At 42.1% G+C, this 22,240-nt stretch overlaps 2 protein-coding genes across 16 annotated transcripts in view; both read right to left on the reverse strand.

Annotated features, from left to right (window-relative positions):
- Window positions 1-12,042, reverse strand: part of etnppl (ethanolamine-phosphate phospho-lyase) — a 14,319-nt gene extending 2,277 nt beyond the window's left edge. Inside the window, exons 1-10 of the mRNA XM_017414318.3 lie at window positions 11,912-12,042; window positions 11,533-11,651; window positions 10,080-10,239; window positions 7,747-7,821; window positions 7,256-7,349; window positions 6,116-6,232; window positions 4,200-4,282; window positions 2,697-2,922; window positions 1,608-1,762; window positions 348-437 (exon numbers count right to left, since the gene is read on the reverse strand). Coding sequence (XP_017269807.1) covers window positions 348-437; window positions 1,608-1,762; window positions 2,697-2,922; window positions 4,200-4,282; window positions 6,116-6,232; window positions 7,256-7,349; window positions 7,747-7,821; window positions 10,080-10,239; window positions 11,533-11,651; window positions 11,912-11,970 — 1,178 coding nt within the window. The 5' untranslated portion in view covers window positions 11,971-12,042. The remainder of the gene's footprint in view (window positions 1-347; window positions 438-1,607; window positions 1,763-2,696; window positions 2,923-4,199; window positions 4,283-6,115; window positions 6,233-7,255; window positions 7,350-7,746; window positions 7,822-10,079; window positions 10,240-11,532; window positions 11,652-11,911) is intronic.
- A 1,357-nt stretch (window positions 12,043-13,399) lies between these two features.
- Window positions 13,400-22,240, reverse strand: part of LOC108234861 (collagen alpha-1(XXV) chain) — a 176,698-nt gene continuing 167,857 nt past the window's right edge. For 11 of the 15 annotated variants that reach the window (XM_017414417.3, XM_017414414.3, XM_017414415.3 and 8 more), the window contains 2 exons: window positions 20,172-20,210; window positions 13,400-17,592 (listed from right to left, as the gene is read on the reverse strand). In XM_017414417.3, coding sequence (XP_017269906.1) covers window positions 17,566-17,592; window positions 20,172-20,210 — 66 coding nt within the window. In that variant the 3' untranslated portion in view covers window positions 13,400-17,565. Of the gene's footprint in view, window positions 18,269-20,171; window positions 20,211-22,240 lie in introns of all 15 variants that reach the window. The other 4 variants (XM_037976552.1, XM_037976551.1, XM_017414412.2 and 1 more) reach the window with 2 other exon arrangements.

The following is a 22,240-nucleotide window of genomic DNA, read 5'->3' on the forward strand; positions in this document are numbered from 1 at the left end:
TGTCTTCTTCGTGGGTTATTTGGGGTTATTTTGTATTCCACGCTACACAAACCCACAAAGAAGAGACTAGACCGCAGAAACGGTGGCGAATCACTTTAGAAACAATAAATATTGGGTTAAAGTTGCGGGAAAGTTGTGATGTTTTGGGCAAAAAGTTGCGATTTCGTGGGGTTTGCTTGATTTTGCGTTAATAGTTGCGATCGCAACATCGCGAAATCCTGGAGGGTCTGCCTTGTGCTGTGTTATTGCTTACAACCGTCTGTTAAAATATGTTTAAAAAAAACACAGTTTCTGTTATTTCACTGGACTGACAGCGACCTGCATCGTTCGTGACTCGTGAAACTTACCTATAAATGACTTCCTGGGCCTCGGCTGTGGCAGGAGTGAGCTTGACTCTGTCCTTCACCAGTTCCACCCCGACGAAGAGACCCCGACCTCTGCCGAGTCACACGCACAAATATTCCTCAGACACTTTAGAAACAAAGTCCGAAATGTCACAGAGCAGATTTCTACAAAAAAAGAAATGTTTGGACCACTCATCATCCCCCTGCACATCAGTTACAATGAAGACCAAAACTTAACTAAAATAGAAGCATTTATTTAAAACAAGGGACTTGAATGTGTATATGACATGTATTTGTGTGTAAATCCATGGGGATCAGCATCATTTGAAGCAACAGAGGACTCAGGGCACAACCATGACGACTCACTGAAATGACATGAATTAGTTTATATGAATGTTGATTCAAAACACAAGATTTTAGCATAGATTTCACCTTTTTATCAAATACCAGTGAGGTGTTGTAGTTTTGGAGCTGGACCAGTTCTAGTGTGGTCTGGATGTAAAATAAAAGAGCTGAAATCGCCCTTTATTGAGGTTTCACAAATCAGATGAAGGTTTCACAGATCAGACACTTGGTTTTAAATGTTCTGCAGTCAGTGCAGAATAATCTGGTCCAGGTTTGAAGTGTCTAGGTGTTGTAGTTTTTTAACTAGAGGAGATCAAAGATGCTGAAGGGAGTGAAAAATTAGGTGGAATCGCCCTTTAGCCATTTTTCTGAATCAGAAACCAACTTCAGCTTCGTGGAATTGAAGGAGAATATTTTTAAGAAGTTAACTCGGTTGTGTTTCACCGTAAGCGGCGCTCTTCTTCTTCTGGTCTTTATTTTAGCAGTAAGGTAGCAAAGCTGCGCTCTTCTTCGTGGACACTGAGTTTGGCTGCAGCTGCACACAGTTGCAGCGCCTCCTACAGGAAACTGGTGGAGCTCCGCCAAGAACCACACCGCTCAAAAGCCTTGTTTTGATTCTTTTTTTTATTTATATATATATATATATATATATATATATATATATATATACACAGCAGAAAAATACTGAGGTCCGGACCTTGGTGTCCTCAGTGGTAGCTACGGCCCTGGTTTGGAGTCAACTGGATTTAAGGCGAATCAAATCAGACACCAAAAAAATGTCTGTAAGTCAGTCGGGTTTACACAAACTGAGGGAGGCAGGGTTCGTTTTAGGATTATTCCTTCATTTCAGGATAATCTCTGACACGAGACAGAGCTCCTGTGAGCCGAGGGTCAAATGCACGAGTTCGAGTGTCCAACCTGACGTCTCCGAGCAGCGGGTGCTTGTCCTTCAGCTCCTCCAGCAGGACGCTCAGGTGGCCGCCCACTCGCAGCGCGTTCCCCCGCAGGTCCTCCTTCTCGATCACGTCCAGGACGGCCAGGCCGATGGCGCACGACACGGGGTTGCCGCCGAACTGCGACACGAAACACACGGAGAGAGAGAGAGAAGTCGACGTGAACCTTCCTGCTCCCTGCAGCTCTAAGGAATGTAAAAATAAGGACAACGTGTGGATCTGCTGGACACGGCGACTTTTATGTCCAGGACGAGTTTTAGGTCGTCCTGATTGGTCAACGAGGGAAAGAAAACCAGTCTGCTTTGGCAGCCATGTCGTCTGTATCTCTATCACCTGTGTCTGCTTGTCTCTCTGTCTGTTAGCGAAATATCTCCTGAACCATTCGGCATATTTTAATGAAACTCTCAGAAAGTCATCACTGGATGTGCACCTCGAGCCGATTAGCTTTCGGAGTCGGCCCAATTCAAGATGGCCTCCGCAGCTAAGCAACCTGGGAAAACACAGAAATGGCTAAAATGTTGTCAGTTTTATAGATATTGAGGTAAAATTTGGTGTGGTAGTAGCTGAGAGTCACCCTCAACACATAATCTGAGCTCTAATGGCTCCTGTAAGATTTTTCTTTAAAACGTTGGCGTCGATTGTTGGAGTCAACCTTGTTTGTCTGTTAGCAAAATATCTCCTGAGCCAGGGAGCAGATTTGAATGAAACTCTCGGAAAGTCACCATCAGATGTACGTCTACAGCTGATAAACTTTTGGAGTCAACTTGATTCAAAATGGCCACTACAGCTAATCAACCTGAGAATACAAAACACCAGCTATGACTCAGTCAGTTTTACCGACATCGAGCTGAAATTTGGTGTGGTAGTAGCTGAGAGTCATTCCAAACACATATTCCAAGCACTAACAAATCGTAAAAAATCTCGCAATATCACGTCCGATACAGTACACATGAACGACTAAAGTCACTTTTCAAGGTAAGAGTCAGAGAACCCTCGGTCGTTCCATTTGTTGTAAAATAAAATCGGCCTAAATCAACCCCTGCCGGCGTCTTACTGTATTGAAATACTCCATCCCGGAGGACGTGAAGGCCTCGGCCACCTCACGGCTCGTCACCACGCAGGACATGGGGTGGCCGTTACCGATGGGCTTCCCCATGGTGACGATGTCGGGGACAAAGTCCTCGCCCTGGAGCTGGAAGGCCCAGAAGTGGGAGCCCACGCGGCCGAAGCCCACCTGGACCTCGTCGGCGATGAAGACGCCTCCTGCTCCGCGGACGCGCCTGGAGACGAGACGAGTCAACGAGCGTCCGGACTTCAATCGTTAATTGTTTCATATACCTTTTTTCTTTTCTGACACTTTTACTTGTTGTTAACTTTTAGTTTATGTTAGCTTCTATCGTTTCTGATCTGTTCAGCTGAGTTTTTTTTTAGTTCATGTTATCTTTTATTATATCTTAATTTGGTTTTCCTCAGTTTACCTTTAGCATGACTTCTTTCAGATAAGTTACATCCAAGTTTCCTGGCTTAGTTTTTCCTGTTTTAGATGTGTCATTTACCTTACTTAGATTATCTTAGCTCATATTTTAGATATCGTTGTGTGTGTTTTCACAATGACTCTGTATTTTTGTGTTTTCCTGCTGTAAATCGCTTTGAATCGCCTTGTTGCTGAAAAGTGTGACATAAATAAATATGTCTTGACTTGACTCATCATTCAGGGTCTTAATAAATGCTTTGTTCTGTTCACATAATTCTTACTAATGTTCATATTTTTTACACAATTAATTTGAACAGTTTGTACCTACGTTTATCTCTGTAGGTCCTAAAGCAGCTCGGTTTTATACCCCATTATCACCGAGACGCAAAGGTGAATGATAATGTGATAATGTTTTCGCTTGTCTGTGTGTGTACCGTTAGCAAAATATCTCATGAATCAGCGAACAGATTTTGAAGAAACTTTCAGGACTCTGACTAACCCGATGAAAACACTTCAGGGTTTTTTTTTTGGCCTTCTTTGTGCTATCGGTCACTTTTTCTGCTAAAATACAGCGGATTTCCCCAAAAAGGAACAAATAAAGGAGGATTCTTTCCCACTGAATGAACAAGACATAGATCCAAAACAGGTTAAAAACCAATCGATCAATTTGAAGAGACGTTTGAGTTAATGAAGCTCCTCGGATGAGAAGAGAACAAGCTAAACCAGCAACAAAACATGAAAGAATAAAAACTGACAAACTCATTTCCACGAGACAAAACTACAAGGTTAACCTCCCATTTGCTCTGTTTTCTAAAATGTTGTTTTGGTATTTTTAATTTAGTTGTTCTCTGACCGCGTTTATTGAAGCAACTCCCTCGCTTTGTTGCGTAATTTCATGAATTTTTGACGCAATCTCACGTTTTCTACGCTTTGTGTTCAGTGAAACGCTGCCTCCGCTGGATTACGTTCCTCGTTTTCTTGTCCCGTGACGTAACACCGTGACCCGTGCCGACTGAGCGAGTCGGACTGAGCGCACCCCGGGTCACGGGCGTGCCGGTGCGTTCGGCTGCGATGGGTACGTACTCGGCCACCTGCTGGAAGTAGCCCGCGGGCGGAATGACCTGCCCCCCACAGCTCTGCAGAGACTCGGCGATGAAAGCGGCGACCTGCGGGAGAAGAGAACACGTCAGAGGTCCATAAACCTGAAGCCGCGCCGATAAACTACAAAGTCGAGGCGTGCGACCGTCTCTTATCTGCACGTCTCGTTTTAATCACAAACCTGTTTCACTTTTCGCTTGACTGAGCAGATTAGGGTCACTGTGGGTCAAAAGGTCCGCTCGCTATCAGGAAAAGTCTTAAACCAGCCCTGTTTCCTTCAAATGAGCCTTTAAAAGTTTCTCTTTAAAACTGTTTTTACATCCACTTTCTGTTTACGACAACAAATTACGCAGCGTAAAGTTAAAAGTTTTCGCTCTACAACAGCAGTGGTCTCCAATCCTGGTCCTCGAGGGCCACCATCCTGCAGGTTTTACTTGTTCCTCTGCTCCAACACACCTGTTTTAAATCAATGGGTGATTAACAGACTTCTGCAGAACATGAAGAGGTGATTTAACCTCTGAATCAGGTGTGTTGGAGCAGAGGAAACAAGGAAAACATGCAGGATGGTGGCCCTGAGGACCAGGATTGGAGACCCCTGTTCTACACGGAGAGTTTCAACTCCAGCCAGTCCTGCAGGAGAGTCAGCCCTGCCGAAAACCACGACCAACGGGACGAAAAGCCTCTTCGCTCAGGCCGTTTCCCCTGATGTTTTTGTCTTATGTCCGATGTTTACTGTTGCTGAGTTTGGGATGGAGTATTTTGCATAAAATCAAGGAAATCATGGACAACCCTGACCATCCTCTTCATGAGGCCGTCATCGGAAAACAGTCTTTCCTGCCCACAGCCATCACCATCTATAATAACTCCTTGATTTAAATGAGCTACGTCAACATTTAATTTCCCTTTTGGGATTCATAAAGTATTTTTTAATTGAATTGAATTCTGTTCTCGACTGGCTGCGAAGCAAGTTTCCCCTGCGGGGACAACAAAGCTGAGCCGAGTCTTTAAAGAGTCGACTCCCAAAGAGCTCGGCCTCAGAGCCGGTGGACTCGCCATTATTAGGCAGGGGAAGGTGGGGGAACTAGGGGCGCCCTTATCTGCTCTGCAGCCTGTGGGAAACCTCGCCTCGCTGTGCCGGACCGGCCGGTTCCTGAACTGCTCTTTGACTCCACTAGGCTCAGACCCCGGGGCCGGGTCTCGAACCCTGCGGAGGCTAAGTGCTTTTAAGATTTTATAAATTCCCCTTTTTGTCATCTCATTTTCCCCCAGTGTTCATTTAGTGAAGGCACTAAGCCTGAAGGTTCAGCTCAGGGTAGGGCTGGAAGCTGCGTCCGTTTAGTGTGTAGTGGTGTGTTCAGGTGCAGTCCAATGTGTGGGATTCCGTTGTTGGTGCTGTTAGGTGAGTCCATCCAGCTTTTTGGACGAGTTGGGGCTGTCCGACCTGCGCTAGTAAGGTTTAAGGCCTGGGATGTGTCCGTATGCTGCCCTAATTATCATCACCTAAGGCGAAGGCAGACAGTCATGTTATCCCTCATGTTTGTGTGTCTGTCTACTCGATATTAGCCAACACAAAGATGGCTACAACGCAGTCAGTTTTAAAGATAACGAGCTAAAATCTGATGTGGTCGTAGATTTGACCGAACCGCCTTCAACTCTGTTATTTGTCATCATAAGGTGATCTTAGTCTGGAACTGTTAGAAAAGCAGCAGGTGACATCGAGGACGCTTTTAAACATGTCAGCTCGTCACCGTGTTGTGGAAATGGTACTTTTCGTCTGTGCGGACGCAGGGACAGTTTTTGTACCCAGCCGGTACGAATCGCCAGCCGTCGGGTACGGTTCGACGCGGAGGGGAGTCGACCATCGCCCTCTAGCAAACACAGACACCAGACACAAACGGTACCTTGCGGCCCTTCTTGTGAACGTGGTCGATTATGTTTCCGACCTCATCGGCGTACGCGGCGGCCGGATCGGGGTGGTCTGCTCTGTATTTACCTCTGTACACGTCTGGGCTGGGAGCCTGCAGGAGGTCCAATCAGACGACAAACACAGTTAGACTCACAACAACAACAACAACAAAAAGTCTTTTTGCTTCATATGTACGTTTTACTTCAGTTGTTTTCTGCTAAGGTGCATATTTTAGGTTTACCTGCACAACGTGAAGCAGGGGGTGTTAAGTTATGACTGTCTGGTGGGAAAATATTAGATTGGACGTTTCCCAAAGCCGATAAGCGTCATCAGCTTTAAACGGGTCGATCCGGTAACTTCCATAACTCTGGAGTACGGATATCCAAACAGTCAAACAGCGGATGAGATGTCCTAATTAAAATGATCTAATTAGACTCTGGTTATTCAGATTGTTTTTTGCTCGCTGCCACGAGAGGAGTTTGCAAAATATATCGTGAAACACTGAACGGATTTTAACGAAACTCTCAGACAGTATGTCTGCCACTGGTGAACTTTTTGTTTTTTTTGTTGTTTAGTTCAGCTTTAACTTTATCAAGATTTTATTTAGATTATTTTAGCTACTATTTTGACTGTCTCAGCTCGTGGTTTCGTGATTTTATTTAGATTATCCTATATTTCATTTAGAATATACATGATTGATGTGTTTTTCTTTTTCGTGTTTCATTATGTATTTGCTGTATTGGATTCTGTTGTTGTTTCTGTTGTAAAGCGCTTTGGATCGCCTTGTTGCTGAAAAGTGCTACATAAATAAATCTCACTTCACTACACTTCACTTAAATAGGCTTGTTTTTTTTTAGGCAAATTGAGAACTGATGGAGCCTTTATCTGTCACAAACTGGACGGCCAGATCTAATAAAATTTAAATCTTATCTTGGGGGCCAGATAAAATGTAAACAAGGGCCAGATCCGGCCCGCGGGCCTTGAGCTTGACACGTGTGATTGAGGAAACCGGCTCTCCTGACTCTCTGTCCCCCCCCCTCCACCCCTCCACCCCTCCGACCTGCCCTGAACACTCAGCAGAGCTGCCACCGCCGGCTGACTCACGGCGTTTTAATGGCGCTCGCCAAACACTCACCACGTGGACAAACTGGCTCTGCTCTGCGTCCGACAGCTGGTGGAACTTGTACGGACTGATGTCGATTAGCGATGACACGTGGCCGTGGTACGCACTGCAAACACAGGTTGACACGGTCAGACTACCATGGATGCGAGACCTCGAGCGGCTGATTGTACCGTAACCCGGGATAAACACGGGTTTCAATTCATCACATTTGTATTCAGGATAATTGTTGTTGAATAAACATTGGTTGCTTCATAGCATCATATGTGAGGGATTGTCCTCGACAAGAGGACATAGGATACAGCATGTATAGTTCTATGAGCATTTGAATATTCCTACATCAAAACACACCCGAGTTAGAATTTGAAGTATATTTACTGTATATTACGGTAATTTATTCTGTGTTTTGCCAAATTATAGTGATTCTGGGGTCGTGATGACGGGGCCCCTTGGAGATTGTTGCCCAGGGTGCAGCGAAGTGTTAATCTGCTCTCTGCGGTTCTTACTTTTCCAGCGTGATGACGTCTCTGTTGCCCGTGTACTGCCATGCCAGTCGCAGGGCCAGGTCGTTGGCTTCGGAGCTGAAGGGGACAAGGGTTACGATGAAGTTACTCAGTCACCACAAAACACACAGGTGAAGCCACGGACGTCTCCTGTTGGACGTCATGCACAGTTTGTTGTTTTATTTCCTAATGTATGAGCAGGAGAGGCCAACTCGAGTTTAAAGCTCTGGTTTGCAAACTCTGCTTTGATACCTGAACAAGATCCTGAATATATATTTATATATATATATTGTATCTTTTGGATACTAAGGATAATGCAGGCAAATAACACGTTACAGAAACATCCCCAGATTTAAAGGAACATATAAAAGTGGACAGGCAAATTTTGAAGCAAAGTTCTGCAGAAAACGTATGAAGGATTCATTTCTCACCTGTAACTAATGAGCTGAGGCACAACGACGGTTGCTGCTGTCATAAAATTAAAACTAGAACCTCTGAAGTTTCATAGCTTTTCGTGCGTACGCCATTCCATAAACTGTGCTGCTAATTCTGCTCATTTTATTTAATATTTACAAGCTCAAACGGTGGCGGCGGCAGCTAGCCGTAGCGCTCCAGCTTCACTCCCAGCAGGAATATCACAACATTTCTGTTCGAATAACCGTTTAATGCAAAACTGGCGGTAGTGTAAAGATTTATATTAAAAAAAGGCATTTGTAGGACAATTTTGGCAATCGGAGTTGTTTTAAGATCACAGCCGTTCCCTTTGGTCTTAGCTCTGTTTGAATTAACTGTTCGTAGGGGCGGCCATTTTAAGCAAATTCGCTTTTTCAGATTGGTTGGTAAATAACCCCAACCCTAAATCCAACTTGCAGCGATTCGTGCTTCCCACAAGGCGGGCTTATGTCGTCCCATACTCGAACAGGGCTGATTGATTTCACACAACAAACTGTTCCAAAGCAGAGAAATCGTCGTAAGAAATGTTTATCTCAGCTGCTGCTTTGTGATTTAAGACCATCGCCTGGTTGGTGTTTTTGCTTTAAAAAACAACATTATCTATTTGATTTGGACCTGGGGTGAATTTAAAGTTTAGTCACCCCAAAGTCCTGCGGCTGAAAAACCTTCAAAGGCTTCAGGTACAGAGACGTGTGCCGCTGCTGGTCAGAAATTTTTATATTTCTTTATTTTTACTGGTCAAAATAATCAAAGTGCAAGGGGACGCATGAATAATGACCGTACAGCTGAGCTCACCCAGGAGCATGGTTTCCACTCCATAATCCTTTCAAAATAAACTACAATTGTAGAAACAGATGCTGGGATGTGTGTCTCTACCAGGGGCCAGTTTAAAAAACAAACAAACAAACAAAAAAATGGTAATTATTTTTAAAATTTCCCCATTTTAACTAGACTTCCACTTCTTAAAAATCAGTCCTAGCTGCTAGGTGATCAGTGTTGAACCTAAACTGTTTTTCTTCAAACTGAGACATTTTCAAACATCTACAACAGGTAAGATATTAATCTTTCATAACCTTTCCACAGAACCTCACTTTGAAATGGCTGAGTAGTAATCAGGACTGACCATGCTAAGCCGATTAAAAGTCAGGCACGTCTGTGGGCAGCAAAATACTCTGCAACAGAACTCAACTCTTTGTGTCAACGTGCTGCTCAAGTGGGGGCTGCCTTTCACAATAAGGGCGCGTTTTTGGCACATTATTGGTCGACCCAAGTGTTTTTCAAACTTTAACACACTGTAATGTGTTTGGATCTAAAATATTAAATTTATGGGAACGAAAAACAAACAAACTGGCTCCATAAATTGTAGTTAATTGCCCTGATTGCTAAAAAATCAGCGTTGGAAGCGTTAAAAAGCTGTAATCGGTCGACGTCTGGCATGATGTAGTTTCTGCTAAAGTTCATGGTCACAATCCGGCAGCACATACTGTAAGTTCAACCTCAACAATTCCTCATTCTGGTCGGGGTCATGACCTCCCGCTGCCTTGTGTTGAGTCATTATCTGTAACAGAATTCATCCCGATAACTCACTCGGCTCTTGCACCAGAACTGTAGCAGGTTTTGTAAATGAGTAACCCTGCCGAAGCAGAGCGGGAAACCGACAGTGCTGAATGTGCACATTATCGGTCATCGGTTCACTTTCCCGAGAAGTTCCTCGTGAAAATCAAGGCGACAGACTCATCTGGATCAAATTCAGGGCGCATTTCGCTCAGAGCGATTAGGAAACTAGAAAACATCCAAATAAGAAAATTAAAAACCAGTTCGGCTGATTGTCTTGTTTTTTGGTCTTGGGCTGGGGGGGGGGAATGCAAAATAATCCTATTTACCCGGAGTTGACAAAGTAACAGACGCAGAGCTTGTCCGGCAGCGTTGCCTGGAGCTTCTGTGCGAACAGGACAAGGTTGTCGTGTAAGAAGCGCGTGTTGGTGTTGAGCACTTCCATCTGCTGAGCTCCGGCCTTCACCACATCTGGATGACAGTGGCCCACTGACAAACAAACAAACAAACAAACAATATATACGCACAAGAGTTAAATGTCTGGCGTTCCTTAAAGGAAGGCACATCGACCGTCGCCTCGCGTGCTGAAGTTCTAGACCACACGCGTCAAACTCAAGGCCTGCGGGCCAGATCCGGCCCTCTGTAACATCTCATCCGGCCCTCTAGTCTGGTTCTGATCGAGTCTCTGATTCTTATTTAGCTTTAAAAAAACTGAGCCTAATTAGTGAAGTTTTCTCTTGACAGTGACTTAGAAGCCAACAATATATAGTTTTAATTTCTGTATGATCAGGTTTTTGTTGATGGCTTTTTAAAAAAAAATCTGTTTTAATGTTAAAAATTTCATTTAAAAGCTGAGTGAGGGGTAAGAAATGACTGCTAATGATGAGCTTTTTGAAGTTTGATCTGTTTGTCTGTGTTCATTAAAGTCTGTTTGCTCTAAATTCTGTATAATCTGTAACTGGGAAAAGGTCATTGATATTTCTATATGAATGATTTGACATAATACATCTAAAACTAAGGTTAATTTATGTAATTTTTAATAAATATTGATTGTGATTGGCCCTTGGCTCGGACCAAATATTTAATTTTGGCCCCCTTGTGTCACTGGGTTTGCGTCTGGACTGAGACAATCTTGTTAGGAGAGGAAATATCGCCATTTTGGACAAACCTCGGAAAAAAAACTTTACACACATCGTTGCTTGAGGTCACGCTCAGAGTGTGTACGGTGAATAACTCTCAGCCATTTTTGTGTCGGTTAGCTGTGGAGGCCATCTTGAACCGGGTCAGCGGTTGGAGACGTACACACATGGTTCCATTAAAATCCCTTCAGGTTTACAGGAGATATTTTGCTAACAGACACACACAGGTGGCTACGAACAGAAATAGTACCTCGTGCAATCTGTTGGGGATCAGCCCCAGCTACTACCACGCCAGATTTTAGCTCGACATCTTCAAAACCGACCGAGTTGTAGCCACTTCCGTACATCTTTACAGCGAGTTGGCTGTGGCGGCCATCTTGAATTAGGTTTGACTCCAAACAATCAGTTCAATGATTTTTTCCTACAAGTTTCATTAAATTTAGTCCTGTCATTGATGAGATATTTTGGAAATTAGAATTATTTGCTTTTCTGTTCCTAAAAATTAAAAAAAGTTTTGAAGAAATTCCGAGCCAGCAAACTGATTTGTCTTGTTCTTGTCTCACTTTGACATTAGATTACACAACCATCAAGTAAAATGTTTTTTTATTGCATCTCTGTGCTCTAAAATGAATGCACCACCAACCATGAGCCACGTTGTTGATGCAGTCCAAGTAGCGCTGTCCCTTTTCGTCGTACATATACTGGCCTTTGGCCCGCACGATCTTGATGGGGTCATGGCTGAAGAAAATCTTACAGGACGGTCTGCAGGGCAACAAAAATCAGCTCTGATGTGACATAATTCTTTAAAATCAAAAACCTTTATGGGCAGAACAGTAAGAGCTGTTGAATAATTAATACTTCAAACTGCAGCTCATATAAGTTGCTTAGTTTTGGCTTAAATATAGTAGATTCTGTTAGATTACTCTTATCTGTCATAACTGTCTGTGTGAGAAGCGTCTGACAACAAACAGCTGACTGTAAAAATAAAAGCTCTTCCAGGACAGAAGCTGCTGCTCGCTCACCCGATGTGCTTCTTCCTCAGATCTATCGTCTTCTTCTTCTCCAACCTCTCAGCAGACATGTTGATATCATACAGCTGGAAAGTCCTCGGGCCACATCTGCTCCAGCACTAATGAGCCGGTTATATATGCTCCCGTGTGTGACAGCGCTGGATGTACGGAAGACAAAAGGTGCCAAAAAAAAAAAATTCAAATCTTTTTAGGATCCAATTTTAAAGAACTGTTTAGAGCTGCCTTTGATTAGTAGTCTGCAAACTAATTAAGGTGAAAAACTGCTCTAAACAAAATATCTTATTACATATTGACCATCTCCCTATGATTAAGTGTATCTGCTCGATGATTTTTATGATTTCACAAAATGTGATTTTTTGATGATTGTAATGATTCTATTGATGTTTTTATGATGTAAAGCACTTTGAGTGCCTTGCTGCTGAAATGTGCTATACTAATAAATTTTTACTTACTAATCTCTTTACACCTGTTTGTAAATAAATCTCACGAGCAGCAGATTGACGATACGTTTTAAATTTATCTACAAAACCACTTAAATGGATATTTCAAAGGTTTCAGAGTGGGGTTTCATAGAAGGTTGTGAACAGCTGATATCTTACCTGATGTAGATCGCTCCTTGAGAAGCAGTTTTACTCTGATGGGAACCATGAGCTCATGGCTAGTCGGAACGGGGCCAAAACCAAAGCTGGACCAATTCCAATCTCAAAAACTTCATTATCGTATTTCCTGAACTTTGTTGACCGCAATCAACATTGCATTTACACAGAATTCTGTTACTTGGTAGTGAAAAGAGTGGCAGTAGCAGTTATCTGTAGAACTTCACCTGCAGCCTGAGGACAGTTACGGAAGGACCATCATAATATTGCTGCTGAAACAGTTGTGTAATGTAAATTTGGCTGAGGTGTTGAGGTTTAACTGGACGTCGTAGGCCGAGCTTGTTTTGTTGTTGGGAACAGAAGCCAGCGGGTTTTTTGGAACCAGAGTCCGCACACTGGAGCCATGAGGCTTTAAGCCCCGCCCACTCCCCGGCACACAACCATGGTGTTACATGAGCTAGGCTTTGAAGCATTAAATAAGAAATTAGAACGATCGAACATGGAGCAGCAAGGTATGAGCTTTGTGAGTCAACAAAAATCATCACCTGATAAAAAAACAAAACAATCTGAGGTGTGTTTTTATTTTTGAATAAGGGCATTGTCCTGTTTGTTTCCATGGAGACGGGACTTAGCCAATGGGAATGCTGGTGTGTTTCCAACTTCCAAGGTTGCCTCAATCGTAACGTGTCCGTTTTTGGACTGTGGGCAGAAACCGGAGAACCCAAAGAAAACCCGCGTAAGAACTGGGAGAACTTTGAAACTTGGCGTAAAAAAAAAAAGCCACAGCCAGGGGTCAAACCCGGGGCCTTCCTGTGAGTACCAGGAGAAACCACGAGACGAACAATGCTAAACTAAAAGTAAAACAAAGCGGAACGCTGTTTGGTGTATTTGAAAGACTGTTTATTTGGCTCCAACAGTACAGTCATATGAAATATCAACTTGAAGTACAGTATGTGAGGGTCTTAAGAAAAGTCAGTCAATCAAATGGGTAAAAAATGATGTAACAGGAAAATAAAACTTATCAAAATAAATCACAACCAAAAAAGAAATGTAATACTTCTAACACTGTAAGTCACAAAGAAGAGTTTGCTTTCTTTTCTCAGGCTGTGATGATTCAGGTATTTTAGTACAGAGCCGCAAGATTTCACACCATCTGATCAAAAAGCCAACAAGGTTGTAACCTCATTACCCCACCGCGACTTTCCTAATTAAATGATCCGAGTACTTTACTGTTAAAGCAGAACTTCTCTGCAGCAGAACCAAGACACTCCTCATCTGAGACATCCCCTCGTGTGATTGTGCAGCTTCTTTAACACCGACATGAACAAAAAAAAATCAACATCTTAAAGATTTTGGCACTTCTATGAATAGCTTAATAAACTAAATTTGAACAACAAGCTCAAACCGAACAAAAAAGTATTCAAAACAATAATAATAATAAAAAAACAATAGCTGCACATTCTAAAGATACAGCACCTCGTGAGAACAAATACTGTAATAATGGCTGAAAATCAAAACAAAACAGAAAGAAAAAGAGCAAAAACTTAGTAAATGTCAACAGAAATAACACTGAATTATAAGTGTAGGGAGGGTTGGAAGCAAAAACGACGTAAATTAAGATCGAGTTAAAAGTTTGCTTCCCCGTCTCCCAGTAAATAAACCTTTTCTTTGCAGGTAGTGGTATTCATGGCTGAACAAACGGAGCTATAAATCACTGTAAGTTGATGGATTTATTTTCCTTTTTTTTTTTTTTAAAGCAGCGTTTGATGCTTCACACACGAACCAAAGTATAAATTGCACTTTGTCAAATGAGCACACGTGTACATTAATAATCCACTATACACAATTCAAACTACATTCAATGCAAAGAGACAACGAGCAAAAAAAGAGAGAAAGTGTGAGCAAAGGCTGTCCTACTTCACGACGTGTGGTTCTAACGGCCGCCTCTGAACATTCGGACCATCAGGACTCTGCTGTCCTTTTTTGGACACACAACGCAAGGTTAAAAAAGTGGATGCTTGCGCGTCGTGGTAAGCCTTAGAGCTTGAAGTAAATGCGCAGAGAGAACACTTATCTGTGTGATTTTTTTTCTTCCCACCGTAGTGTTTCGTGACCACCTCTATGAGGTTCCATGTGTGCCAAAAATATGTTTATGTGTCTACGTAAGGCGTGTATGTAGCAGGCTGTGTTTATGTAAGGTGTTACTTAAGTGATAAATAAGGTGTATATGGATTGTAACATGCCCATGTACTGCGTTGTGTCTATGTTCCTCATCTAATGTGGTATGCTAACCAACAGCAATCCTAAATGAAGACTCACCTAACACACAGGTGTCGAATTCCATTCCTCGGGGGCCTCTCTCCTGCATGTTTTAGATGTGTTCTTGCTTAATAACACCTGGTTTAAATGGATGACTTGTTGCCATGCTCCTAGAGACTTTGATGATTTGGTGAGTAGGTGATTAAACCGTTTGAATCAGGTGTGTTGGAGTAGAAAAACCTAAAACTTCCAGGACAGCGGCCCTCGAGGCCTGGAGTTTGACACCCCTGACCTAACATATCATTTAACACATGTGTGGGTTATCCTGGTCCTCGAGGGCCACCATCCTGCAGGTTTTACTTGTTTCTCTGCTCCAACACACCTGATCTGAATCAATGGGTGATTAACAGGCTTCTGCAGAACATAAAGAGTTAATTTAACCACTGAATCAGGTGTGTTGGAGCAGAGAAACAAGCAAAATATGCAGGATGGTGGCCCTCCAGGACCAGGATTGGACACCCCTGACTTAACATATACACAGCACGCTACATACACACCTTACTTAGGCACGTAAACATAATTTTGGCACAAATGGAACCCCATACACCTTGGCACGACCCGAAATTCTCCATATCGACGACCCAAAAATAAAAAAAAACAAAACCTGACATTGCGCTGAAAGGAATGCTGAAAAATGCCTTCATTTAAAAATAAAAAGAAATCACAGAAAAATAAATAATGCAGTATCAGGAATACTGAAACACATTCACAAACATACGGTATGCACACAAAACTCGAAACAGTTCCACTTATAAATCTCCGACAGGTAAAGAAACCGGTTCGTAGTTCGCGCACATCGACCGAGCTGCTGTCGACTGCCAGGTAGCACCGTTTGCAAGTCTACGCAGACGTGTGTCCATCGTTAATCGCCGCGAGACACGCTTCACGACCGAACGGAAACGGGACAAAGTCCGTTCCACCTGCTGCTGCCCCTGCATCACAACCTCCTTTGACAGTAAAATATCTGTACGGTTGAACAAAACAAAACAACCAAAAAAAAAACAAACAACCAAAGCACCTTAAAACATCATTTTAAGCCTTGAAACATGCAGCAGTGAATAAACTGTGAATCTAAACACCTGTTTGTTTTTGCTCCATCTGATTAGGAATGTGACAAAACTGGCCAACCGTTCGGACAACGTGTTCGTGGAAGAAGATGAATTTATGGTTTCTGCGTAATCTAACTCATGCAGTTTTACACGTTTTATTTGAAGCGGGGGTTCTGTGGAAAGTTTGTGAACATTTTTATCGTTTAATGACCATTTGAACGACCTCAGTTAGGAGAAATTGGAGTTTAATCCTGACTGGACTGACAAGCTAACGGCTAATCTGAGTGGGGCCGAGACCAAAGTAGATTTCTGCCGTGTTTTATGCTAGTGCTAGTCTATAAACATCTACTTTGCCATCAATGTCGCATTAGGTATTTATTCTGGCAGAAATTTTACGATATTCCTGCCTTAAGTGACCAGGATGCACCAAAAGCGCTACAGCTAGCTTCTGCTGCTAACACTATTTGCGCTCGCCAATACCAGCAAAATTCTCTGTAAATAATCCTGTAATGTGAAAATGTAGTTCATGAAAAATGTTTAAAATAACACTCATGTAAAACTCTATAAATCTTTTAAGACTGCAATTGTTTTTAGGCGGCAGCAAAAACTTTTTGGGCCTCGCTAAGATTAGCCGTTAGCTTGTCAATCCTGTCAAAATTGAAGTCTATTTTTGCAAACTGGGCTGTTTAAAAAGCTAAGATATGATAACAGTTCTTAAGAACCCTATTTCATTTTAAGACAACGTATTAAATATAAGAAAATACTGTAGATGGTTAGAAGATAAGGTTTCTAAATGTGACACATCTTAAAAAACAGTAACCGTGTTCGGCTGAACTAGAATCTTCTGAAATTTGAATAAACTCTTTAAGCTTTGGATGCACTTCCTCAAACTATTAACAATATTTATGAAATCTTTATATAGTAAACTGTGTTCATGCAGCAAACTAACAATACTGTACAAGAAATATCCGCCACACAACGAGTTCTGAGCGACATATTTGGGAACAAGCTTTTTCAAAACCAAGACCATCAGTGGCTGTAGAGTCGAGATGGATGCTGTGTGTTCAGGTGAAAGTAATCTGGTTAAAAAATCATTCACATAAACAAAAACCCAAAACAACAACAGTGTGCAATGTCTTTTCAATCATCTCCCAACGTCTTACCGAAACAAAGCTTCCCTTTCTGAAATATACACCATCAACGTGGTTCAAAACAAGATATAAATTTGTACATTTCTGATAAAGGAATGAATAAAAGCTCGAGGCACCAAAGGCTATCATACACAAAAATACAAATGATGTGTAAAAAAAACAACAACAAATGAGAGCAAAAAAGAAAACAATAAAGAAAAACAAAGCATGACTGCGTTCTAGCTGAAGACCTCGAGGCGTCGAGGAAGACGCTCCAGCTGATCTCGGAGGCGACGCTCCTGCAGAATCCGCTCCCGTGCTCGGAGGGGTTCCCCGCAGCACGCCTGTCCGGACTCAAATCTTTGCGAGGCTTGGGGGTTTTTTTTTCCCGCTCTCGTCCGGAGATTTACAGTCGCCTGCTGGAGGCGGTGAACCGGCGGAGCTGCCGAGCCTCGCGAGCGCAGCGGCGAGACGGCGCAGAGAGCTGAGCGCTCTGCAGGCGTCGCCACAATAAATCAAGAAACGCCAACGGCTCTACTTTCTGCGGACCCTCAGGCTACCAGCCACGGTGTGACTCCCTTCGGAAGATTAAAGGAAAAATGAAAAATTACCATTTCAGAGCTTTGGGGCTTTTTGCTTTTGTTGTTTTCCTGAAGCGACGACGCGACCACAAAACAGTGACATCTATGTACAACACATTTAAGTATTCTACTCATGCTTTTTCAACGGTTAGGGAGGCAAAGTTCAGCTCAGCATAGTCTTTTTTTTTTAAAGTCTTTGAGCAAATGGTGGTGCGTGAACGGGCGGTGAGCTTGCTGAAACAAAACGACACACAACACCTAGCGCTTCGTGTTACGGAGCGAGTCCAGATCCACCCTCCGTCTGCTTTTTTCCGCTCGTCTCACCTCCCCACCCCGCGGGAAGGATCTGGCCGGACTGCGTCGCTCCAGTTTTTTTTTTTAGCCATGCAAAAAAAAAAAAAAAAAAAACTAAAGACACAAGTTCTGCCGCCAGCCAAGGATCGGCGCTCCGCCGCGACGTGGCACACACGACGGCTGGTTTCCACACGGCGAGGTAAGTAGAAGCAGCTTACAGCGGCAAACTCAGGACGGTTATCTCTTTTGCTTGTTTGTTTTTTTTTTCTTTTGTTGTACACATAGACTTCTTTTACTTTTTGACTTCCATTAAAAAACTATAAATACCATAAAAGAAGCATTATTTACAAACTCCATGCGTTTCAGGTTAGAGCGATCACTGCAAGAAAAAAAAACAGATGGGAGAATTACAAGGTTAGAAACTGGAAAACGGTTTCCTGACTTTGGCCGAATCCCATTTAACTCCTTCATAATCCCTTTTCCCTTGTATTATGAAGGACTGATCCATGCCTTTCTTACTGCTCGTTTGGATTATTGTAATTCTTTATATAGTCGCATGGATAAATCACAGATGCAGCGACTTTAAATGATCCAAAATGCAGCGGCGCGGCTTCTTACAGGAACCAGGAAGCTTGACCATATAAGGCCCACACTGGCCTCTTTACATTGGCTACCTGTCTTTTATCATATAGATTTTAAGATTCTTTTATTAACTAGTAAAGCCTTAAATGGGTTGGTCCCCACATATCTTCAGGACCTTTTAAAACATAAGTCTGTGCAAAGACCCTTATGTTCAAATAATCAGCTATTATTGACAGTTCTGCGGTCCCGTCTCAAGAAGAAAGGTGATCGGGCTTTTTCTGTAATAGCTCCGATTTTTATGGAATAATATACCTTTCCATATCAGATCTGCCAACAGCCTGGATCATTTTAAATAGCTTTTAAAAACTCACTTTTATTCCTTGGCATTTAATTGAAGTAGCATTTTTACCTTGTTTTGTTTTAAAATCTGTTATTGTTGTTCTTGTAAAGCCCTTTGGTGCCGTTTTAAACGTGTTTTTAAAGTGCTATATAAATAAACTTGACCTTGACCTCATGTACGACATTGGGTTAGGTTTTCCCAATTCTTTTTGCTATGTAAGCAGAAGGGGAAGTGGTAGAGCTTTCTGGCCTTTTAAAAAAAGGTTGTTTTCAGTAATACGTTTGAAACAAATGGTTATTAGTTGCATTAGCCAAGACCACAACAACCTTTGTTATGTCAAGCATTCGTTGTATTATGATGGAGTATTAGTGCCACTGGAAGGAAAAAAAAAAGAAAGGCAAATAACCGTTTCTCTCTTTTCCATTTTTTAGAATAAAGCTGTAATGTCGACAATAAAGTTCTGTATAAATTTAACTTTGAATCCAAATAAAAGAAACCAGCATGGTGCAAAGACCTACAGGAGCCACATGCTTTGTGTAAATGAGCTCGTGACTTTACACAGAACTCTTTTAAAGTATGTTGTGGCTGCGTATGGTTCTTCCACATGTCGCTGCGGCACCTGTTTGTTAAACGGGCCATATGTTAAACAGCCAGTATGTTTTTTTTTCTTCAGACTTCAATAATCCAATCCTAAACAAAACAAAAAAAGACACCAAACGAGAGTGAACAGCAGAATTAGCTGTTTGGCAGAGAATATTTTGCAGGTTTTATTATGAGTGCAACCAACAAACTGAGCTCTGCTGCTCAACCCTGGAATGCATGTTTCTAACAAATATGGCTCCATTTAAGGGGAAATAAACAGGCTTTCCAACGGTATGAGATTTATTGCAGAGAAGCCTTGTTGCAGCAAAGAAACAATCAACCAAACACAAATTTCCTTACTTTTTCTGCAAAGTTTATATATAATGATTGATGACGTGTCGGCTTCTTCCGTTTGTATTTTAATGTTTTACTTCATGTGACTTTGGATTAAGGGCCAAGGGGGTTGGGGGTTGGTGTAGTGGCGGCACTGGAAAATGGGATTCGGCCTTTGAGTTGCACATTTAGTTTCTGACTCGGTGAGACATTTCACACAGCACTCATATACGATTACATCTAATGTGATCGAAACCCTCATGCAAACACAGAGAAGCTGCAACCCACATTTTAAAGAATAATCATCAACTTCCACTTCAATTAACCGCATTAAAGTTTCTCTAACTGGAAAAAAAAAGGACTAACGGCAGCTCAAACTGTTAAACAGACAAACCAAGAGCATTTTTCTGTAACGCCACACCAACCCTCCCTGATATTATCTCACCTTCTGCCAGCAGCCAGGCATCGGTAATCCATCTGGGCCCTGTTCAACAAAAGAGCAACAATGAGAACTGAAACCTCACAGGAAGGTTTGCCCTTTGAGGACTACGGGAGCGCCGGCGCTACATTTGCACACATATTTTCAAATGGTAGTCCTCAAAGGGTTAATGTGTGTCACTCTGTCACAAACATGCCTCATAAAACAGATGATTTACTGAAACACTCGTCGGACATTTAGGTTTTCAGTTTATGTTAAACGTCACTTCTGCTGGGGTAAGTTTGACCGACAGGCTGTTAGGATTTTAATAAATAAACATCTTCCGTCCTCTCATAAGTCTAACTCATTGTTGTCAGGCTGCTGGTTTAAAGTTTTATTTCTCTGGTTACAGTTTTTATTAGGAAGTGACGAAAGTGTCAGTTTGATAAAGTTTTCCAGATCTTACTCCGGTCCGGCGATAAAGAAGGCTTAAAAATTGTGTTTCAGATTTGTTTTTTGTTTTTTTTCCATGTGTGCCTTATCTACCTGGACCAAATCTGAGCTTGTTTTTCTCAAAAAACTGGTGAAAATGGTTTAAAAGCTTCACTGAACTACTTATAAATCGTAAAAGAGACTTTGATTTAATTAAAAAAGTGACTAATCTAATTTCTCTTTGTGTTGGCAGTAAGCTCTTTTACCGAATCGATATTTGATGACAACTTCTTGTGTTTTATTCAGCTCAGAACCGTTAGGCCACCTTAATAATGGACGACGAGCAGGGGTGTCAAACCCAGTGACACAAGGGGGCCAAAATTAAAAATTTGGTCCTAGCCAAGGGCCAATCACGATCAATATTTATTAAAAATGACATAAATTAACCTTGGTTTTAGATGTATTCTGTCAAATCATTCATATAGAAATATCAATTACCTTCTCCCAGTTACAGATTATACAGAATTTAGAGCAAACAGACTTTAATGAACACAGACAAATAGATCAAACTTCAAAAAGCTCATCATTAGCTGTCATTTCTTACGCCTCACTCAGCTTTTAAATGAATTTTTTAACATTAAAACAGATTTTTTTTTAACAATAAAACAGATTTTTTTTAAATGCCATCAACAAAAACCTGATAATACAGAAATTAAAACTATATATTGTTGGCTTCTAAGTCACTGTCAAGAGAAAACTTCACTAATTAGGCTCAGTTTTTTAAGCAAAATAAGAATCAGAGATTCGATCTGTCCCAGACTGGAGGGCCGGATGAAACGTTACAGAGGGCCAGATCTGGCCCGCGGGCCTTGAGTTTGACATGTGTGTTCTAGCGTGTAGCTGCATCCTGACGCAGTTCAAGGGAGTTGGGCCAGGGTGGGGCGTAGTTTTGTTGAGGGAACGGGCTGCTAACGTACAGAGTGGGGAAAAAAATTGGAGGAAAAACCAATTTGGCGAGTACCGAGAGCATTGCATCGTCACGATGGCCTTCATTTGGGGGTTTCCAAATTTGCCGCGATCCTTCCACGTCCTTATAGGTCGTGGAGGTCATAAAGACCACAGAGGGGTCCTAACCAAGCCGTGGACAATCTCTGTGTAATTCACGGGGGACATTTTGATCAAAATGTTACAGATCATAAATATTGCCTGGGTTCTGGCTCTAACTCCGAATGTTAGTCTAAAAAACACACATCTTACGTTATTCATGCACAATATCTGCACCTCATGCATATTATGGTGATTCTGCTGTTTAAAAAAATGGCATTTAGAAACACTCCAACAAAATCAGCTCGTCTTAAAATCGAGATAATGAACGTTTGAGGCAATGAATTGTTTGTAATTTGAAAGCTTACCTACTACGACTTATCCCTTTTAATGTGGGCACACAGAGAATCACTGTGGCGTCCCCCCCCCCCAAAAAAACCTAAAAACCACCCAGTTTTCTACCAACAGCATCAGGATGTTCATGCACGGTTTCAGCATTGGAACAAATCAGAAAACAATATAAGAACTAGTGGATGCCGTAGGTCTGCGGCACATATTTTACTCCCTTGTTGTTTTAGCGGTCTGGCCCAATTGGTACATAAACAGGAAGGGGGGAAAAA

Source organism: Kryptolebias marmoratus, linkage group LG7 (genome assembly GCF_001649575.2).
Source record: "Kryptolebias marmoratus isolate JLee-2015 linkage group LG7, ASM164957v2, whole genome shotgun sequence".
NCBI classification, from domain to species: Eukaryota; Metazoa; Chordata; class Actinopteri; order Cyprinodontiformes; family Rivulidae; genus Kryptolebias; species Kryptolebias marmoratus.